The following is a 20,798-nucleotide window of genomic DNA, read 5'->3' on the forward strand; positions in this document are numbered from 1 at the left end:
TTTCAGTAGAAGAATTTGGATGGGGTAGTGCCACTACACTGGGAAAATTAATAATAATTTTATTTGCACTGGTGCAGCTATACTGGTCCTACAAATTGAGGATGCTATTATGTAGACAAGGTGCAGGCATTTTTAATATCTTATTTAACCTTACTGAGCTCGGTAGCTAAAATACCTCAATACAAAAGAGCTGGATTGGTGCAGAAAAATGCTCACATTTGGCTTGTGAAAACAATGCCAAAGAAAGTAAAAGAGTTAGTCTTGTATCTGTCACCTTTAGCAGAAAACAGGGCAGGTGAGGTTAGCCCTACTTGTGTTTTGTAGAGCATTCTAAGATCATGGTTATGTACTTTCAGTATCCTGAGTGATCAGAAATGAAGCAAATGGGCAGAGCAGAATAATGCATAAAGTACATATGCAATAATAAATGTGACAAAATTCAGCACTCCTAGTTTATTATTAATTGTTTTCCCAGCAGACAATGGATTGTGCAACGTGGCACCCTTGTGTTTATGAGTCAGTGTCATTTTTAGAAATGGGAGATCAGCTTAAGCATTTTTATTAAAGTAGCTTAAAGGTTAAACCTGTCAAGTCTAATAGCATCCTTTCTAATTACAAATAAGAATGTTAAATTTAGCATGGTACACCTCTACCCTGATATAACGCAACCCAATATAACATGAATTCGGATATAACGCGGTAAAGCAGTGCTCCAGGGGCAGGGCTGCGTACTCCAGCGGATCAAAGCAAGTTCTATATAACGCAGTTTCACCTATAACGCGGTAAGATTTTTTGGTAGAGGTGTAGTTGGAAAAATAAGTAAATTTGATGAGAAAATTTTCCCCAGCTTAAAAATGGCCACACTCAGCATGGAATCAATTTTACTTAAACAAAAGTCAGTGCTTTGTCATTAATTCATGGATTCAATTTGAAATCTTAAATAATTTAAGATCCAAAAACTGGCTAATGCATATATGCAGAAATGTAAGTACCTTTTTATAAATTCTAAAGTAGTATAACTAACTACTGTATTTTTGTAACTGTTTCCATAAAGAGGTTTGGATAAGATTAAAAAAAAAGTTTTCACTAAGCCTCTGAAAAATGCTATTTGTGAAATAGTTAATTCCTCCCACTCAGAAATTAATCGAACCCTTGATTGTATTATTAAGACTAGTTCTTAATATATACCTAAGAGTTTGTTAGTCATTAGGACTATTGGATTGGTCTTTAAATTACATTTTTCTCCAGAAGCTGAGTGCAGAATATTCAGAGTGCTCCAAGACCTTACTGACTCAGAAGATATGAAGAGGGACTTCTAATTTGCATTCCACATGTAGTAGCACATTGTGCAGCCATTAGACCCCTGAGCTGGTGCAACACATTTTTTTTTTAAAGCCAAAAATTGTGATGTTCCATTTAGAGTCAGGAATCCCTAAACTGTATTTTTAAATTTCCTTTTGGATAGTTACAAGAATTTGTACTGAGCAAATAAAAACTTGAATGAATAGAGTGTTTATGTACGCATGTGTGTTAGAATTTTCTCTGACCAGCATTTTACATTTTGTCTTGTATCCTTAGAATTGTGGTCAGTATTCTTAATTGCACTAAAACTTAGATTTTCCTTTTAGTAATAAATACTATTTGACTATTCATTTTGCTAGACTTCTATTTGCTGCAGAGCATATTTTAAATACCATACTAAACATTGCATTACAAGAAATAGCAGAGAAGACAAACTGAGACATTCATTCTGAGCTTAGTGTTACCTATGAATCGACAGAGTGATCCTTTTCATCAGTATTCGGTGGGAGTGGCAGGTGGCCAGCACATCTTCTCAACAAGAGCACACAAAAGTGGAGGCACCCAAAATTAGTGGACAGTTGTGAAAATGTTGGCCTTAATTTTATGTTTAAAGAAAAGCTTAGATTAATCCTGATGTCCCAGAAATCTGACAGTTTTTACCCAAAGACTGACTTTATTACAATTTAGTCGTTTACATCAATAATATTTTATATGTGCAGTAAAAATATTTTGTTTCTTTCCTGGCACAAACTTTTGCACCAGCTTTCTGTGCAAAATGAAACATATGTATCCATTTCCACAGGAAATTGTTTCTCAGGTTCCACTATTGAGGCATATTATTACTGTGGATGGCAAACCAACAACATGGTCAGAATTCCCCAAGGGTATCATTGTTCACACTATGGCTTCCGTGCAAGCAATGGGGGCCAAGGCAGATAATGGTATGTACTTTTAAAATATTGGGGTTGCAGAAACTGTATTCCAGCTTAACCCTAACTGAGTCAGGAGAGGAAGATTATAGCCCTTTACTGCTGAAAATCTTGTTAAATCATTTATGTATAAATTATATATCTAACAAATTGCTTTTTGATGCAACTTGTTATTGAAAAGTTTTAATTGGAAAAACACAGAAAGATACAAATTTTCCCCCTTTTTTTTTTTTTTTTTTTTTTTTTTTTGGCCACACGGCTTTTTCTCTTGACATGTTGGGTTTTTCAAAAAAGCAGGGTGGAAAGACTTGCATTAAAGCTGTTTTTCCCTGTCCTTAAATTTCGTATAAATTGAATAATACTTTGTAGTATGGTCATTTTTCCCACATTGATGAAGAAGCATGCATTAATTTGTAGCATTCAAGGTATTTAGAGACCACAAAATATAGTATATTTTATTTACACTTTGGTATATTGCTAAATTTGGGCATAAATACACACTAGAAGTAACATGTAAAATCTGTTTTAAATTTGGACTATTACAACTTTGTTTAAATTATTTTTACTGTATTTTAGAACAGGGGTGGGCAAACTTTTTGGCCTGAGGGCCACATTGGGGTTGCAAAATTGTATGGAGGGCTCCTTCCCACTTCCCGCCCCCTGACCCCCCCCCTCCCCCCCCGTGCCCCCCCCCCCCCCCCCCCCGCTCCTTGTCCCCTAACCGCTCCATCCTGCGACCTCTGCCCCTAACTGCCCCCGGGATCCCCCCCCCAACCCCCTGTTCCCAGTCCCCTAACTGCCCTGACCCCTATCCACACCCCTGCCCCCTGACAGGCCCCCCGGGACTCCCACGCTTATCCAACCCCCCCATTCCCCATCCCCTGGCTGTGCCTCCCCCTCGAACCTCCGCCCCATCCAACTGCTCCCTGTCCCGTGACTGCCCCCCAGGATCCTCCAGCCCCCTGTCCTGGTCCCCTTACCATGTTGCTCAGAGCAGCATGTCTGGCAGCCGCGCCGCCTGGCCGGAGCTAGATACGCTGCCGCGCTGCCCTGCAAGAGCACGCAGCTCCACTGCCCAGAGTGCTGCCCGCATGGCTGCAGGGGAGGGGGGACAGTAGGAGAGGAGCCGGGGGCTAGCCTCCCAGGCCAGGAGTTCAAGGGCCAGGCAGGATGGTCCTGCGGGCCGGATGTGGCCCGCGGGCTGTAGTTTGCCCACCTGTTTTTGAAGGTATCAAAATATATTATGCCAATTTTTTGAATTGTAATTTTAATTTCTTTAACACCTTAGAACCAGAAATCTGAATTTCCCTGACATTAAATGTTTTAATGCATCTCGCTAAGTAGCAGAAAATTCTCACTTTTATTGCTAAAAAGTTGGTTCATCTGATTTCTTCAGATGTCATGCATTGAGTTCCTCTGAATCCCTCCCCACCCCCTTCTGAGTGTTGTGTGGGGTTTTTTGTTTGGGTTACAGAATCCTTTTAATCATTAGGTCATGTGAATGTTAGATGGAACTATGTTTTTGGAGAAGGGGTGTGTGATTAGTACATCTGCTGTTGATTACATGGGAATAATATTTTGTGCAGTTTTGTTCCCAATATTACAAGTGCTTAATTTCTCCAGGTGCCACAAGTACTCCTGTTCTTCTTTTTCCATTTAAAGGAGAGATTGTGTTTTTTTTTTATGAGCTAGCTCTATGTGCTATTAAAATTTTAAGCCCTCTACCAGCAGAACTTAATATAGCTTCATATTGAATCAGTTGAATATTGTTGTTCAAAGTACAGTAGAACCTCAGAGTTACAAACACCTCGGGAATACTCTGAAATGTTTGTAATGTTATGGTGGTTCTTTCAAAAATTTACAACTGAACATTGACTTAATACGGCTTTGAAACTTTACTCTGCAGAAGAAAAATGCTGCTTTTAACCATCTTAATTTATATGAAACAAATACAGAAGCAGTGTCCTTACCTTGTCAAATCTTTTTTTAACTTTCCCTTTATTGTTTTTTAGTAGTTTACAGTTAACACAGTATTGTACAGTATTTGCTTTTTTTATTTTGTCTCTGCTGCTGCCTGATTGTGTACTTCCGGTTCCAAATGAGTTGTGTGGTTGACTGGTCAGTTTGTAACTCTGGTGTTCATAATTCTAAGGTTCTACTTTACCAAATAAAAGGCCTTATGTTTTACCTTGCTTCAGTCTGTTTAATATTGCATACAAAAAACTTCATTAAAAGAATGATAACGTTGCAAAGTAAAGCTTTCAGAAGTTAGAAAATGCCATAATTGGGGTTTCTTGTGCAACCTTAATTCAACCCCCTTGGTCCTATGCATTATGATATGCTCTTTAATTACATGAACACCTTTTTTTTTCCATTGGACCCGGTTTCATTTATTGCCCATGATGGACAGTACTCACTGATTGGGTAGCTATGCAATACTTCTTTTTATGCTCCTCAGTGCTCCATTCCATATTTACTGCACACCATGCAAACTCTTCTCTGAATACAGAATTATAATTTTCCTCATGGGCTTTTCTGTAGAACTCATCACTGTAATAATATTTCAGCATTTAAAAACATTAATGGCCTTTCCTTAACAACACTACCGTGTGGTATGTAGTAGTATTATCCCCATTTTACAAACCAAGTTTTGTAGAGATTAAAACCACGATTGTCAAAAGTACTTGCTAATTTTGGGTGTCTAATTGGAGATGCTTAAGGCCTGATTTTGGTTTTTTAGAGTGCTTAGCGTTTCTATAGCAGTTCATATGTTCAGTGCACAGTTGCAGTTTTGAATGTTCAGTACTCTTGCAAATCTGAACCTATGTGTTCCAAGTGGAGCATCCATAAAATAAAGAACACACAATTAGTGGGCACTTGTGAAAAGTTTTGGTTTAAGGTCCAGATTTTTATGCTCCGCATTGCAACACTTAAACAGATTTAGGAATCTAAATTTCATTTTCAAATGGGATTTAGGCACTAAGAAACCAAAATCCGAGTATCAGAGAGGTAGCCGTGCTAGTCTGGATCTGTAAAAAGCGACAAAGAGTCCTGTGGCACTTTATAGACTAACGGACGTATTGGAGCATAGCATATGTTAGCCTATAAGGTGCCACAGGACTCTTTGTCACTTTTTACAAAATCCCAGTGACAGTTTTAGTGAATAAATCCCTTTTGAAAATGATCTTTCGGCTCCTTAATCAGTTAGGCATTGCAATGGTGACACCTAAATATTTTTAAAAATCTGGCCTAAGTGACTTGCTAAATACAAAGGAATTGTGTGACAGGGATAGAATTCAGTTCTTCAAGGTGCTGTTCAGCTGCCCGAATCACAAGAATATCCCTTTTCTCCCTGCAGTCCTTTGCATTGTTCACTACGCACCTCGCAGCCTCTCCAGCAGATAAGTCAGGGTCCTGCAGAGGGCTGTCTCATTTACTACAGATCCCTGATTCAGTCCCTGAGCAACATCCGTCCTGGGCACTGAATAAGGCACAAGTCCTGTAGAAAAAATATTGTGTAATTATGTAATTAAAGAGTGTGTCATAATGTATACATGCAAGGGGACTGAGATATGGTTGCGTAGGCAACCTTAATTCTGCTATTTCCTAACTTTTGAGTGTTTGACTTTGCAACTTTAACATTATTTAAATACAGGGTTTATTTTTTTAATGTAATTTTTTAGGTTTAAAAAAAATTTGGAAAAAAACCACAGGAATTCTGTCATGTGGGACAATATTGACTCTCCATATGGGTCATCAGCAGAGTTAGTGCCTTTTGATCTACAGCATGGACCTCTACCCATTGAGCTAATGGAATAATGGATAGTGTGGAGTAATCCCTAGAGGGTGATGAGAGACATGCTTTGCCAATGTGTTTTGTAGCCATTTGCTATGCAGCAGAATATAGTGACTCTGAAATCCTGGGTTCTATTCCAGGTTCTGGAAGGGAGTGATATCTACTGATTACAGACCTTTCTTTGCCAACCTACTCAGCCTCTGTTTTCCCCTTTGCTCACCCACAGATGTTTCTGTCACACCTGCTTCTGTATCCCTGCTTTGTCCCTATGCCTAACACCACAGTGGCCCTGGCTGCCAGGATGAGCAGTTACAGTAATAGTCCTGTTCTGCATAGATGGGATCTTCTGAGATGTTAGTTGCCAGATTCTAACAGTAGCTTAGAAAGGGCACAAGTTTTTTCATGGTGGCAGAAAAAGGTATGCCCCTGACACCAAGAAGACTGCTCACCCATATTTCAGATTCCTGCTCCAAGATATGTAGGCACTAGAGCTGCTCTACGAAATGTTTGTAAGACTTTTTTTTTAACATGCGCAAAACAGTGTATTTTCCATTATCTCATTCTTAGAAACAGCTGAACTGTTTTTTTTGTAAACATTAAAAATATAGTCAGCCTCCAATAGACACCTGGCATGGAACATTTGATAAAATTATAAGCAACTGAAAATAGGGTCTTATAATGGAAAGTGACTTACTGTTACCAGCTCTGCCTATAAAACAGAACTCTGTATGCAAGGGCAAAAAAATAAACAAAAGGTGAATTAGTCTGTCCAACACTAGTAAACTTACAAATATAGCAAATATAATTTTATATACAAGTAAGGGCCCCAATTCTACAAACACTTATGCATTTGTTTAACTTAATGCATTGAAGTCAACAGACTACTCAAGCAAAAAGTTAGTTACAGGAAATAAATTGCAGGATTAGGGCTTAAATTCCTACAGTTCAGTGTGGATTACTTATTTCAAATGAATTACACCATCTTCATAGAAGTTATAGTAGGTGAACAGAACATGGTTTTAAGGATTGACATTGTCTCAATTGTGGCTTTCCTGAGCCCTATGTATGGGGCAGTGTGTTGCTATGCCCCAGGAGCACACAGAAGCAGATTGATTCAGTCACACTCCTGGTTCCTCACCCTGCTCTGGTGGGGATATATCCTACCCTATATCTGATGCAGCAGACATCTCCTCCATGCCAGTGCAGCTGTGCTGTCCAGCACATTGAGGGTGGGAACAAAAGCTTTGTTCATTCCCCATTCTTCCCACCCACTTCCATCCAGGTGTGTGGTTGAGATGTAGTAAACTCTCAAAGTCTGATTTTTACTCTAGTGTAGCTACACAGTATTCATAGATGATGCAGAGAAGTTAGGGGGCACTTTAAATTTTCTTTCTCCCTGTGAAGGTGCCTGGGATTGGCCAGTTTGTCCCACTGAATGTAAATTGTCACAAAAGTAGTAATGTCTAGTTCCTTATCAGAATAATCACTATAATATGTTTTAGTATTTAAGTTATTAAATTTTATATGCTTTCTATATATTGGGCATAATTTTTTTAATAAAAATTACAGTAAGCAAACAGCAAGCCAGGCCTATACCCTCAGATATTGCAGTAATCATGTACACAAGTGGATCTACGGGACTTCCAAAAGGAGTCATGATTTCTCATTGCAACCTTATTGCTGGCATAACTGGGATGGCTGAAAGAATTCCTCATTTGGGGTATGTACCAATAGAAATTTTCATTAAAGATGGCTTGTAATTACATGCAATCATAGATTAATTATTGTGTAACTAGTTATTCTATATAAAGTGTTATACTGCACTCATTACCACCATAGTACCTTGAGCATTTTCCAGTAATGCATTATTATTCTGACTAACGTCTATCATGTTGTTTTTTTCCACGTACTTGTGTTAGAGATGGCAAGGTCAAAGAAATGGGCCTTGCGCTTGGAATAGAAAGTGGTGAGGTTTGTGGTGGTCCTTAGTTCCATTGGGAGTTCATTCCACAGTCTTGGACTGACCACCGAGTAAGTTCTATGTCCCACATGGATGATCTTTCCCCTTATTGTGGAGAGTTTCATTGTATCAATAGCGAAGTTGTTGACCACAAGCAGGCATACAACTATTTTCTCCAAGTTTTTCAAAGGAAGTGCTGTTGATTATTTGTCCATTTACTATGTGGTAGATTTTAGCTTTAAGTTAAGAGCATGACATCTCACTGAAATATAAATTAAAGCATTTACTGGGAATGTTCTGAATAGAGTGACTTATTTTTATTGATTTTTTTTTTTTAAAGGTTTAAAAAAAAAATCCAAATGACTATCAAAAATCTAAATAGCAAGCCAGGGCAGGAGGGGCATATGAGGGTCAGAGTTGCAGCATGGAGTGCTGCAGAGATTCTGGGCAGCACTATGGCTCAGAGGGCAGTCTGTGGAAGCTGATGTAAGTTAGCCCCTTAGAGCTATCTAAATTATGTTTCGGGACCGCTGAAGCCCTGAGCACCCCGGAATCAGGAGAGCACAAAGGCAGGGTAAAGCCCCCTTCTCCTCTTTCCCCCTCTAGCGTAAATTCTATGCTGCACCTCTAGTTGGTATAGCATAGACTCTTCCCTCTGGAGAAGTCTTTGTGGTCTTAATTATAAGTGATCACTTTTTGAATCTTTTGTTCCCTGATAAGTAAATAACATTCTTTCCTCAGTGCCCCTAAAATTAAAATGAACATTTCACAACTTTTGAAACCACACATATATGCTCAAGAATACTGAGATTGATTCTCAGGCACACACACATTCTTTAACCTTTTCTGGTTCTTTGGAGGCTGTAAATACAGTTTGGCTTTAAATGATTGTCCTGAAGACACTAAATAGTACAATATGAATGTATCTTTTTAAAACTTTTCAGGGAAAAAGACATTTATATTGGATATTTGCCTCTTGCTCATGTTCTGGAATTAAGTGCTGAACTTGTTTGTCTGTCTCATGGATGCCGTATTGGCTACTCATCACCCCAGACATTAGCTGATCAGGTACGTAACTTGCATGTCATACCATAACAATAGAAGATCAACTTTTGATGGCTATCTTAATAGCTGTTTTAAAAATTTTAATAGGAAAGCAATAAGAAAATCTTTGTATACCAAAATATAAATGGGTATATTTTTTGTTGTATATCAGTACATCAGACTAGTTTCTAAGATATTTTTAAGGCGAGGGATCTATAAACTGACATCACTGATTTTCTAATTAAGTAAACTGTCACCTTTCTGTTTACATATTAAAACCTTGCACAAATCCTCCATTTAACTTTATTTTCCTTCCTATTTAGTCCTCTAAAATAAAGAAAGGAAGCAAAGGAGATGTTACTATGCTTAGACCTACGCTAATGGCATCTGTACCAGTAAGTTTAATGCTATCTTTTAAAGATATTTCATCATTCAAATGTTACACGACAAAGAGGAATAATATCTTGATAGTTACTGTAAATTACAAGGATCAGAAGACCTTTAGCGTTGATAGTTTACATAATGTACTCTGTAGTAAAAAAAATTATATAAATATTTACATGGTGGTGTGAACATTCTTACATACTAGATGACTAACACTATTTGAAAATGTGAAACCAGCTGCGGAAATTACACATCTTGGCATTTCAACTTTTATCACACTATTGCTAATAGTAGGTAGTATAAATATGATCTGTAGAAGACATTTTATTCTATTTGTCATCAATGTGCTATACTATTGTCTCATACTAAGAAATGTTCCTTATAGAGCAATGAGTCTGCCAGCATCATGTAAAAAGAATGTGGAAAATTGGCTTTGGCATAAACTTTTGTTCATTTTTTAGTTTAAAGGGAAAAAATATACAAGCTAGTTAGGCCTTTTGTGGGCAAAGAATGTAGTGGGTATGCTTTGCACCTTGAGGTATATTACTTATGAAACATTTGAAAGGTGGTATTTAGCAGTAATTAGGTTACTGTTTTATATTTCTAAATTCAGATAGTGTTTAGCGCAAGCCATTAAAATCTCAAAATATTTGAGTAATACTGTACTTTGTACATTAAGATTTTATAATTATTTTTGTTAGCTCATCCTCGTTTTACCATTTAACTATAAATTGAGGACAGTGTCCTTCTGTAGGCTTTGCTAAAGCTGAAGGGATAGGAAAGGGATCTAGGGGTCCACATCCTTGGATAAGCAGGAGAAGTAAACTCCATAGCATTTAAGAACCCTGAGAGTTAACGAACATGCCAGCTTGCACACCATATCCAGTGCAGCATAAGATGCTGGTTAGGAGATATCTAGACCCCCAGCTATGTAGTACTTATGCTGCAGGCAGCAGGTAAATTGGAATTGCACGTGCACCCGCTAAGACTTGGGAGTTCATTTTACTGCTGCTCTTTCACCTTGGTCCGTCCTAGAGATCCTTTCCCAGTTACAGGTATCCTGTAGAAGTGGGAGCAATAGGCAAGGATTTGTGCCTTGAAATGTATGTGTGTCTCATGTTTAACTTTTAGTGCACTAAATTTAGTATTGCTATTAACTTGCTTATCTGTATTTAATCCTTTAATGTAACTAGGAAATCATGGATCGGATCTACAAAAATGTCATGAATAAAGTGAACGAAATGACCAGTTTCCAAAGGAATCTGTTTATATTGGCCTACAATTACAAAATGGAACAAATTTCAAAAGGCTATACTACGCCACTTTGTGACAGGTAGATTTTCAATTCTATTTTTATTGGGATCTTTTTAAATGCTCATCAAAATGTTGCTATACATGCAATATCTGATCTTCAGTGAAGTCATACTTTTGTTTAGTTTTAAAGCTTACTGTTTGATTGGGGCACAAGTAAGTCCATTGACTTGCCTAAAGCCACACAATGAGTCAGTAGTTCAGTTGGGATTACTTCAGCATTTATTAATATAAATATAATATAAGTGTTAAGATAATTATTTTTCTTTCAGTAATTTGCAAGCTTAGATATATTTTCCTATTCAAGGTATTGTGTTACTCCTGTTAGCTTTTAATCAGGGGTTTTATACATACCTGGAGGGAAAAATCTATTTCTATAAACTAGCAAGGTTTATCATATTTCGTTTTTAACATAATGTGAACCTTATCATCATAAAACTGGTCTCTAAGTGTAACCCACACACCCGGGTGTGGTGTTCTGTCCCATTTAGTGGCACCGAGGCCACTTAGAGAGAGAGAGAGAGAGAGAGAGAATGAGTCTGCTTTACAGCTTTAGCCAACAACCAGTTGGCTTTTAGCTCATGCAGTAGAGACTCATGCACTAAGCTCCAGAGGTCCCTGGTTCGATCCCACCCACCGACAACCAGGGTCTGTCAGCGTTACGTAAGGTCATGGGAAAAAGATCTAAGGGAAAAAGGAGTTGAGGGCGGCACTTTCTCAACGTAACAATATTAAAAGCACAACTGCAAACTATCCCAAAAGATAGGAAATATAAGAAGAACAGTAAGAGGCCCATATGGCTCGATGAGGAGCTCTTTAATCACCTGAAAAGCAAAAAAGAAATCCTACAAAAAGTAGAAACGTATACAAACTCCTAAGGAAGCACAAAAGAATAGCAAAAGCATATAGGAACAAAATCAGAAAGGCTAAGGCATAAAATGAGTTACACCTTGCAAGGGACATAAAAGGCAGTAAGAAGAGGTTCTTTAAAAACATTAGGAACAAGAGAAAGATGAAGGAAAATATAGGTCCTCTATTTAGTGGGGAAAGAGAGCCAATAACTGATGACATCAAGAAAACTAAGGTGTACAATGCCTATTTTGCTTCAGTTTTCCACTAAAAATGTTAATGGTGACCAGATACTCAACATTATTAATATTAACAACAAGGAGGAAGGAATGCAAGTCAGAAAAAGGAAAGAACAGGTTAAAGAACATTTAGGTAATTAGATGTATTCAAGTTGGCAGGACTTGATGAAATTCATTCTAGGGTACCTAAGTAACTAGCTGAAGCAATCTTTGAACTGTTAGCAATTATATTTGAGAACTCCTGAAGGATGCGGGAGGTCCCAGAAGGGTGGAGAAGAGCAAATGTAGTACCTGTCTTTAAAAAGAGGAACAGAAAGGACTCGAGGAATTATAGAGCAGGCAGACTTATTTCGATACCTAGAAAGATACTGGAACTAATTATTAAACAATCAGCTTGTAAGCACCTAATAGCCATTATGGATTTGTCAAGAACAAATCAGACCAGGCCTACCTAATTTCCTACTTTGACAGGGTTACTGGCCTGGTGGATATTGAGGAAGCAGTAGATGTGATATATTGTGATTTTTTTTTTTAACAAGGCTTCTGACACAATCCCACATGACATTCTCATAAGCACAGTAGGGAAATGTGGTCTAATTGACTATAAAGTAGGTGCAGAACTGGTTGAAAGACCATACTCAAAGAGTAGTTATAAATGGTTCATCGTCAAACTGGGGGGACAGTGGGGTCTTGCAGAGGTCAATCCTGGATTCAGTACTGTTCAATATTTTCATTAATGACTTAGATAATGGAGTGAAGAGTATGTTTATACAATGTTCAGATGACACCAAGCTGGAAGGGTTTACTAGCACTTGGAGGACAGCATTAGAATTCAAAATGGCCTTGACAAATTGGAGAATTGGTCTGAATTCAAGATGAAATTCAATAAAGACAAATGCAAAGTATTTCACTTAGAAAAGAAAAATCAAATGTGCAACTACAAAATGGGGAATAATTGGCTTAGGTCATAGTACTTCTGAAAAGGATCATGGGATTATAGTGGTTCACAAATTGAATGAGTCAACAATGTGATGCAGGTGCAAAAAAGGCTGTTATCATTCTGGTATGTAGTAACAGGAATGATGTAAGAAAGGCCTTAGCTGAAGTACTATGTACAGTTCTGGGCACCACTCTTTAGGAAGGAGGTGGTTAAATTGGAGAGTCCAGAGGAAATCAACAAAAACAGTAAAAGGTTTAGAAAACTTCACTTACTGGGAAAGGTTAAAAAAAATGGGCATGTTTAGTCTTGAGAAAAGAAGACTGAGGGGCAACCTGATAACAGTTTTCAGTTATGTTAAGAACTGTTGTAAAGAGGACTGTGATCAATTGTTCTCTCTTACCACTGAAGGTAGGGCAATGGGTTTAACCTGCAACAAGGGAAACATATGTTAGAACAGTGTTTCCCAAACTTGGGACGCTGCTTGTGTAGGGAAAGCCCCTGGCGGGCCGGGCCGTTTTGTTTACCTGCCCCGTCTGCAGGTTCGGCCGAGGAACGTACTGGCCGCCACTTCCAGCAGCTCCCATTGGCCTGGAGCAGCGAACTGCGGCCAGTGGGAGCCGCGATTGGCTGGACCTGCGGACGCGGCAGGTAAACAAACTGGCCTGGCCCGCCAGGGGCTTTCCCTACACAAGCGGCATCCCACGCATGGGAAACACTGGGTTAGATATTAGGAAAAACTTTCCAACTTCAAGGGTAGTTAAGCTCTGAAATAGGTTTCCAAGGGAGGTTGTGGAATGCTCATGATAGGTGTTACGATGTTTTAAAAAACATACTGAGAATCAGGTATGGTCTGGGTTTACTTGGTCCTGCCACAGTGCAGGGTGCTGGATACATATCTGTGCCCTACATATCTGTGATAAGTTCTGATAGAATCAGGGCCATAAAGATGCGGGGGGGAAAGGTAGTCACTCACAAATGCAGACAAAAAGGTAGAGTCACGTCAAGCTAATTCAAATCCTCTTGTAAACCTCAATTAAAATGAACAGTACGTGAATATTTACAGACTACTGCTAATGTTTTCTGAGCCTTTTACATACACAAGATACATGGATAATTCAGATTTAACTCTGCAAGAGTGCTTAAATCATACAACTTATCTCCAAGCTCAAGTCACTTGTAGGATTTAAATGATTTCAGACCTTGCTGAGACTAAAAGATACAGTATAGTTAAACAGTTTTCTGCAATTTGTTTTCCTTTTCAATAATGTAGGCAAATAGACATTAGAACTTTGCTGTCTCAGTAAAGAATATTCAAAAGACTTTGACTTATCCTGCAGAATAAAATGCAAAAGTAAAACCTGAAAATTTTCTATCTAAACATTGTTTTGAAAAACTTTAAATTTCAAGTGTACTGTTTGTGGATCTAATCCTGCATTTCCTGCACATCTAAAAATCTCTGAAGTTAGAGGAAGTTTTTGATGCCCATGCAAAACAACATAATTCTCTTGGTCTTCTATTTTTAAGCAACAAAAACATCCTCTTTTCTTAACTTTGCATTTTTAGCCTTATTTTCCGGAAAGTACGAATGCTGCTCGGTGGTAAAATTCGCACCCTACTATGTGGAGGAGCCCCACTTTCTGCTGCAACTCAGAGATTTATGAACATCTGTTTCTGTTGCCCTGTGGGACAGGGATATGGACTAACTGAGTCAGCTGGGGCTGGAACAATCACTGAAGGTTAGTGTTGGCATGTCCAAATGCATGCGGTGATCTGTGTTTGTATAATCTTCAACAGAGTATTCATTTGGGTTTATGTCCACAAACTGGCAAGTGAGAAAACACTGAGAGGTGACTCGGGCTTTTTGAAGAGTAATATAATTTTAGAAGGCATAAACTGGGGATTTTGTGCTAAAACTTAGGAATATATAAATTGATGTTCTCATTGTAGCAGATAAAGGTGAAATGGTCTGAAATGAATTTTGGAATTTTGTGTATACTAGCTGAACTGAATTTGTTCAAAGAAGCCTGCAGAGTAGGGAGGCCAGCATTATGGTGGGAATAATGCACTCACCAATGACCTGCAGTTTTTCTTGGGTGTGCACAGGCTCCAGAATTTGATATTCTACTTTTGGATCGAGAACATATAGTAATTAAGTTAAATATATAAGTCAAACATGTGAATGCACATTGCTGTGAATATGCAATCACATTTTTTTTCAAGATATGCAGTAGCTCATCCAGTGTTTCTGAGATTTGAATCAAGCCAATAGTATTGCCTCGGATAGGCAAGAAACAGATCTACCTAAAACTTAAAAATATATATTACATACAGTAGATAACTCAGTTGAACCATCAGTATATACTGTTCTTGACAACAGGATTCTTGAAATACCTTGAGTTACAGTGAGTGCTGGTTAAAAAAGCTGTGACATATCATTCATGAAGAATATAGAAAGTGTGCACTGCGAAGTCTAGTTTTTTTCAAAAAAGCTAAAACTTTTAAAATTTGTTACTATAAATGAACTGACATTCACGCTACAGTTGTGTGAAAGGCTTATTTAATAGGTTATGCTGCTTTATGTATAGCATGCGTGTACTTAATAAACAGGGAACACACAATGATGTGGTGTAAAGACTTCATTGGCATACTATTGGAATGTCTACATTACTCATGAGTGGCAAAGCTGTTTTTGAGTTGTGCTGGTCATTCCAAAAAAGTGTTTCATAAAATTTAAGGCCAGAAGGGACCATCATATCCTCTAGTCTGACCTGTATATCATAGACCATTACATTTTACCCAGTTACCCATATACTGAGGCCCCTGCAGTAAATTGTTCTTTGAGTGATGGTCCCTATGTGTACTCTACTTGATGTGCACCTGTGTGACACGCAGCTGAGACTGGAAGCTTCTTGCTAGCAGTATCCGTTTGTCCACACATGTGCCTCTATCCTCCTTATAGTCCAAACTGGAGGGAGAAGGGGTGGCATAGACTGACCGTCTTGGCAATTCCTTTCTATTGCCCGTGTTCTGAGACCGAACCTCTTCAGTATCTGCAGTGTTAGCTAGCATTCTTCAGAATTTTTAGTTAGTTGTACATAGTTTTAAAACATGTTTTTAGATAGTTTTGAGTTGGTGGCAGTAGTTTAGTAGTCTTTAGGGCTTTGCCTCCCTACCCCACTGGACACCCCCTCTACGGCTGCCCAGGATGCCAGGATTCAAGATCTGTATGTCTTGTCTGTGAGCTTTCCCAGCTAACGACACCCATGACTTATGCTGTTGCCTCAGAGAAGCTCATATCCCCTCTATGTGCAACATCTGCTGGTCCTTTCCCAGACAAACTTGTCAAGTCTGTGCGTACAGGCTTAAAAGATTACAAAGGGTTCATGTGATGAGGCCCTGGTCTGATTCTGGCCTGTCAACCGCCCCCGTACATCCGGCAGCAGCACCAAGAAGTGTCCTTCTGAGCATGGTGGTCTCTGAATCCAAGGATAATCTGAGATGGGCTAACTATCCTGCCAAGCAGAGACACAAGGAGGGTAAGAGAGAGAACTTTCTCACAAGAAATGTGAGAAATCTCACTCAAGCTCACCTTCCAAATAGATGTCTTTCTCCACAAAATCTAAACAGTCCCTCCCTATAAATGCCACAGGATATCTTTAAGAGCAACAAAAGTATTCCTTTTGGCCTTCATCCTCGCAGAAATGAAGAGACAGCAGATTCTCCAGAGGAAAGCTGTGGAACTGTGGCTCGGGAGGAAAGCCCACAGGGAACCCTGCTGCTCCCAAAGCCTCTGTCCGTGACGAAGACCATCTAGGTCTCTGCCTGGAACAGAAGCATGGGAGCAGGATTTCCCATTTCCTGGAGGAATGGGTTATTTAAACTAGGGATCAGTGGTCAGGGAGATAGTGAGTTAGAGATACTCCTTCGAGTTATGGGCTCCACCCCTCCCATTCTTCATCCAGTCTTCCATCTCAAATGATCCCATAAAGCATGATCTAATCCATAATCCATTTTCTTACCTCCTGGATATGGAAGTAATAGAAAGTGTTCCCTCATAAGAGAGATTCTTTATTGTTCAGAAGCCTACGGGGGAAGCTGTGCCCTTCTAGATCCCAAGAGGCTCAACAAGTGGATGAAAAAAACAAAGTTTTGAATGGAGACCCTAACTTTTAAGGTGTCATCCCTATCCAAAAGGAATTTTCTGACTTTGGTGGATCTGATGGATGCATATGTTCATCTAATGATCAGACTATGCCATCTAAGGTTCCTAAGGCTTTCGTAGGGCAGGAAGCATTATCAATATCGGATGCTCCTATTTGGCTTGTCTGCAGCCCCCTTTGTCTTTACAGTGGTGGTGGTGGTAATCATATTCAGACTCAGGTCACAAGGAATCCACCTATATTCCTTCTTGAATGACATTAATCAGAGTCTTATCCCCAACAATAGCCCATAGACATCCCTGACCTTGAATCTCCTTCGGTGCATAGCTTTATTATCAATATCAAGAAAAGCTTGATTCTTCTTCGAGTGCTTGCTCATATCCATTCCATTAGGTGTGTGCGCGCCGCGTGCACGATCGTCGGAAGATTTTCTACCCTAGCAACACCGGCGGGTCGGCTGTGGAGCCCCCTAGAGTGGCGCCTTCATGGCGCTGAATATATACCCCAGCCGACCCGGCGCCCCCTCAGTTCCTTCTTACCGCCCCTGACGGTCGTTGGAACTGTGGAGCGCGGCATAGCTGATCTCCACTCTCCCTAGCTTCGTTCGTTATTAGCAGTTATAGTTAGTTACAGTTTTAGTGTTAAATAGTTAAATAGTTAAAATAGTTCATAGAAGTTGTTTAGTTGTTATACTAGTTCAGGGGATTAAGGGGGTCGTCTCCCCCTTTCTCCCCCGGCCGCGGGTCCGGGCTCATGCCCAAAGCTCCCGGCTTCAAGCAGTGCGCCTCCTGCGCTAAACATATGCCCACGAGCGACCCGCACGACTCCTGTCTGAAGTGCCTGGGAGAGTCCCATCAAACAGATAAGTGCAAGATCTGTAAGGCCTTCAGACCAAGGACCAAGAAGGAGCGGGACTTTCGGCTCCGGCAACTTCTGATGGAGGCGGCACTTAGTCCTGACGCTCCATCTACAAGTCAGGCCCCGGCACCTAGCGCCTCGGTGCGCAGTGCCCCGGCGGCACCGGCCACGACGACCACGCGAGTGGCGTCGGACAAGCCTCCCCGGCACCGGACCTTGTCGGCACCGCAAGCACAGCAAGTGCCTAGGCGCCGTTCATTATCCCCAGGGCATAAAAAAGCCCATAAGACGGGGGCCTCCGTGCCGAAGACGCCGGCTCCCCCAGTGCCGGGGGTAGAGCCGCGTCCGCCGGTGGAGCACCGGAAACAGGTGCCTCCAGCACCGTCGACTCCGGCGCCGAAGCCGTTGAGTCCGGTGCAGATAGCGTCTCCACCGAGACCGGCGGTTATACAGTGCCTCCCGTCGACTCCGGAGACCTTCGAGGCGGCGAGAGACTTAATAGCTCTCACAGAGCCGGCACCGCCCCAACCACCGGCACCGAAGGCACCGTTGACTCGCCCGGTCCAGTCGAGGGGGAAACCTGCCTTGATGCGCCCTCCATCGCAAGGGCTGGAACCTCGGCACCGATCCAGGTCCCGAAGCAGGTCCCCACGCCGCTCGCAGTCCCGGCACCGAATATCGCCTCGGCACCGGTCGTACTCGCGGCCAAGATCTTCTTCGCGGCACCGCTCTACGTCTCGGCACCGCTATGATCGTCGGCACCGATCAACGTCGAGACGTAGTTCTCGCCACCGCTACGGGCGACGCTCGACGTCGAGAGGCCGCTCCCGGCACCGGGCATACTCCAGGTCCTCGTCGAGGTCCAGATCTGACTCCCGGCACCGATGAGGTCATCGGCACCGGTCGCGGTCCCGGCACCGATCGCCGGCACCGCGTAGAGATAGATCATCTCCGGACCGGCACCGTGCGGCACCGCAGCCCACGGGAATCGTCTCGACGCTCTCGGCACCGCCGTGGCCATCGAGATCGGTGTCCCACTCCTCGGAGGACCTCTCGAGATCGGCATATCCCCCTCAAGGGCAAGCCGAGGAACAGGACTTGGGCCATTGGCGGGAGATGACAGAGGACCATTCTCATGGCCCATCTCACTGGTCGTTCTGGACCCCGTGGGCGTACCATCAGGAGCAAGGGGCTCCAATACCCTCGACCTCTCGCTCGAGTCACTCCGTCAGAAGGGCCCTGGAGTCCACCATCTCTCGGCCTCCACCAGGGGACATGGAGGCTTCCGTGTCCGCACCGCCTGACGCCCTGGACCCAGGCGCAGGTGATGCTCCGGCCCAGGAACAGGGAGACCAGGACCAGCCTTTGGATCCTGTTCCACCGGAGGCATCTTCCTCTTCTTCGCCGGACGAGGCAGTGGCGGGCACATCGTGCACGGGCCCACCTCCAATAGATCTTCGGGCTCACCAGGATCTTCTGCGCAGGATGGCCCGTAATATGGACCTGCAGGCGGAGGAGGTAGTGGAGGTGCACGACCCGATAGTGAATATCCTCGGAGCGGATGCCCCATCGAGGGTAGCGTTACCCCTGATCCGCACGATACAATCTAATGCGGATACGATATGGCAAACTCCTGCCTCTATCCCACCCACAGCGAGAGGGGTGGAAAGGAAATACTTTGTCCCATCTAAGGACTACGGGTACTTGTATACCCACCCCCAACCGTGTTCACTGGTGGTGGCATCAGTGAACGCACGAGAGCGACACGGCCAGCAGGCTGCAGCGCCTAAATCAAAAGAGGCTAAGCGGCTCGATTTGTTTGGCCGTAAGGTTTACTCAGCCGGAGGGCTGCAACTTAGAGCGGCGAACCAACAGGCGTTACTGAGCCGCTACAATTTTAACTCCTGGAACTCTATGGGGAAGTTTAAGGAGTTGATTCCCCAAGAGTCCAGGGAAGAGTTTGGAGCCATGGTAGAGGAGGGTAAGAAGGTGGCTCGGACCTCCTTGCAGGCCTCCTTGGACATAGCAGACTCAGCTGCGAGGACCATGGCTTCGGGTATCGCTATGCGGAGGATCTCCTGGCTTCAGGTTTCGGGTTTGCCTCCGGAGCTGCAGCAAACCCTACAGGATCTGCCCTTTGAGGGACATGGATTGTTCTCGGACAAGACGGACTCTCGCCTGCAGAGCCTCAAGGACTCGAGAACAATCATGCGCTCCCTCGGGATGCATGTTGTGGGCCCTCAGCGCAGGCCATTTAGGCCGCAGCCTCAGCGCTTCTACCCCCCCCCGCCTCGCCAGAGACAAGATTCGGCCCGGAGGCGAGGGCGAGGTGGTAGGAGAAGGTGGACCGGCCCTCAACCCGGCCAGAACCAAGGGCCACCTAGACCACCTTCAGGCCCCAGGCAGAACTTGTGAAGGTGCGGTCGAGGACGGCGCCCCAGTCATCCACCAGGATCCAGCCCCCTACTTTCGGGATCGCCTCTCCCACTTCCACCGTGCCTGGTCCCTTATAACTTCGGACCGTTGGGTCCTCTGCACGGTGGAGAGGGGATATGCTATCCAGTTTTCTTCTATCCCCCCCTCCCACCCCCCTTCCCCGTCCCTCTTCAGGGACCCTTCTCACGAGCAACTTCTTATACAGGAGGTCTCTACGCTCCTGGCCTTGGGGGCCATAGAGGAGGTTCCGATAGAGTTAAGGGGCAGGGGATTTTATTCCCGTTACTTCCTGATCCCCAAGTCCAAAGGAGGTCTGCGGCCCATCTTGGACTTGCGCGAACTCAACAAATTCGTAGTAAAGTTGAAGTTCCGCATGGTCTCTTTGGGGGCCATTATCCCTTCCCTCGATCCTGGAGACTGGTTCGCCGCCCTCGACATGAAAGACGCATACTTTCACATCACAATTTACCCACCTCACAGACGCTTCCTGCGATTCGTGGTAAACACGGTGCACTACCAGTTTGCAGTCCTTCCCTTCGGCCTATCCTCGGCCCCAAGAGTGTTCACGAAATGTATGGCTGTCGTGGCAG

The 20,798-nt window shown here is 42.5% G+C and overlaps 1 protein-coding gene across 6 annotated transcripts in view; it reads left to right on the top strand.

Moving 5' to 3' along the window:
* ACSL3 (acyl-CoA synthetase long chain family member 3) overlaps window positions 1–20,798 on the top strand; it is a 116,333-nt gene that overhangs the window by 74,065 nt on the left and 21,470 nt on the right. For all 6 annotated transcript variants that reach the window (XR_004647042.1, XM_034780969.1, XM_034780971.1 and 3 more), the window contains 6 exons: window positions 2,105–2,243; window positions 7,597–7,747; window positions 8,932–9,055; window positions 9,355–9,426; window positions 10,609–10,748; window positions 14,318–14,490. Coding sequence is in view for 5 of the 6 variants with exons in the window: in XM_034780969.1 (XP_034636860.1) it covers window positions 2,105–2,243; window positions 7,597–7,747; window positions 8,932–9,055; window positions 9,355–9,426; window positions 10,609–10,748; window positions 14,318–14,490 (799 nt within the window). In the remaining variant the exon portion in view is untranslated. The remainder of the gene's footprint in view (window positions 1–2,104; window positions 2,244–7,596; window positions 7,748–8,931; window positions 9,056–9,354; window positions 9,427–10,608; window positions 10,749–14,317; window positions 14,491–20,798) is intronic.

Source organism: Trachemys scripta, chromosome 9 (genome assembly GCF_013100865.1).
Source record: "Trachemys scripta elegans isolate TJP31775 chromosome 9, CAS_Tse_1.0, whole genome shotgun sequence".
Taxonomy (NCBI): domain Eukaryota; kingdom Metazoa; phylum Chordata; order Testudines; family Emydidae; genus Trachemys; species Trachemys scripta.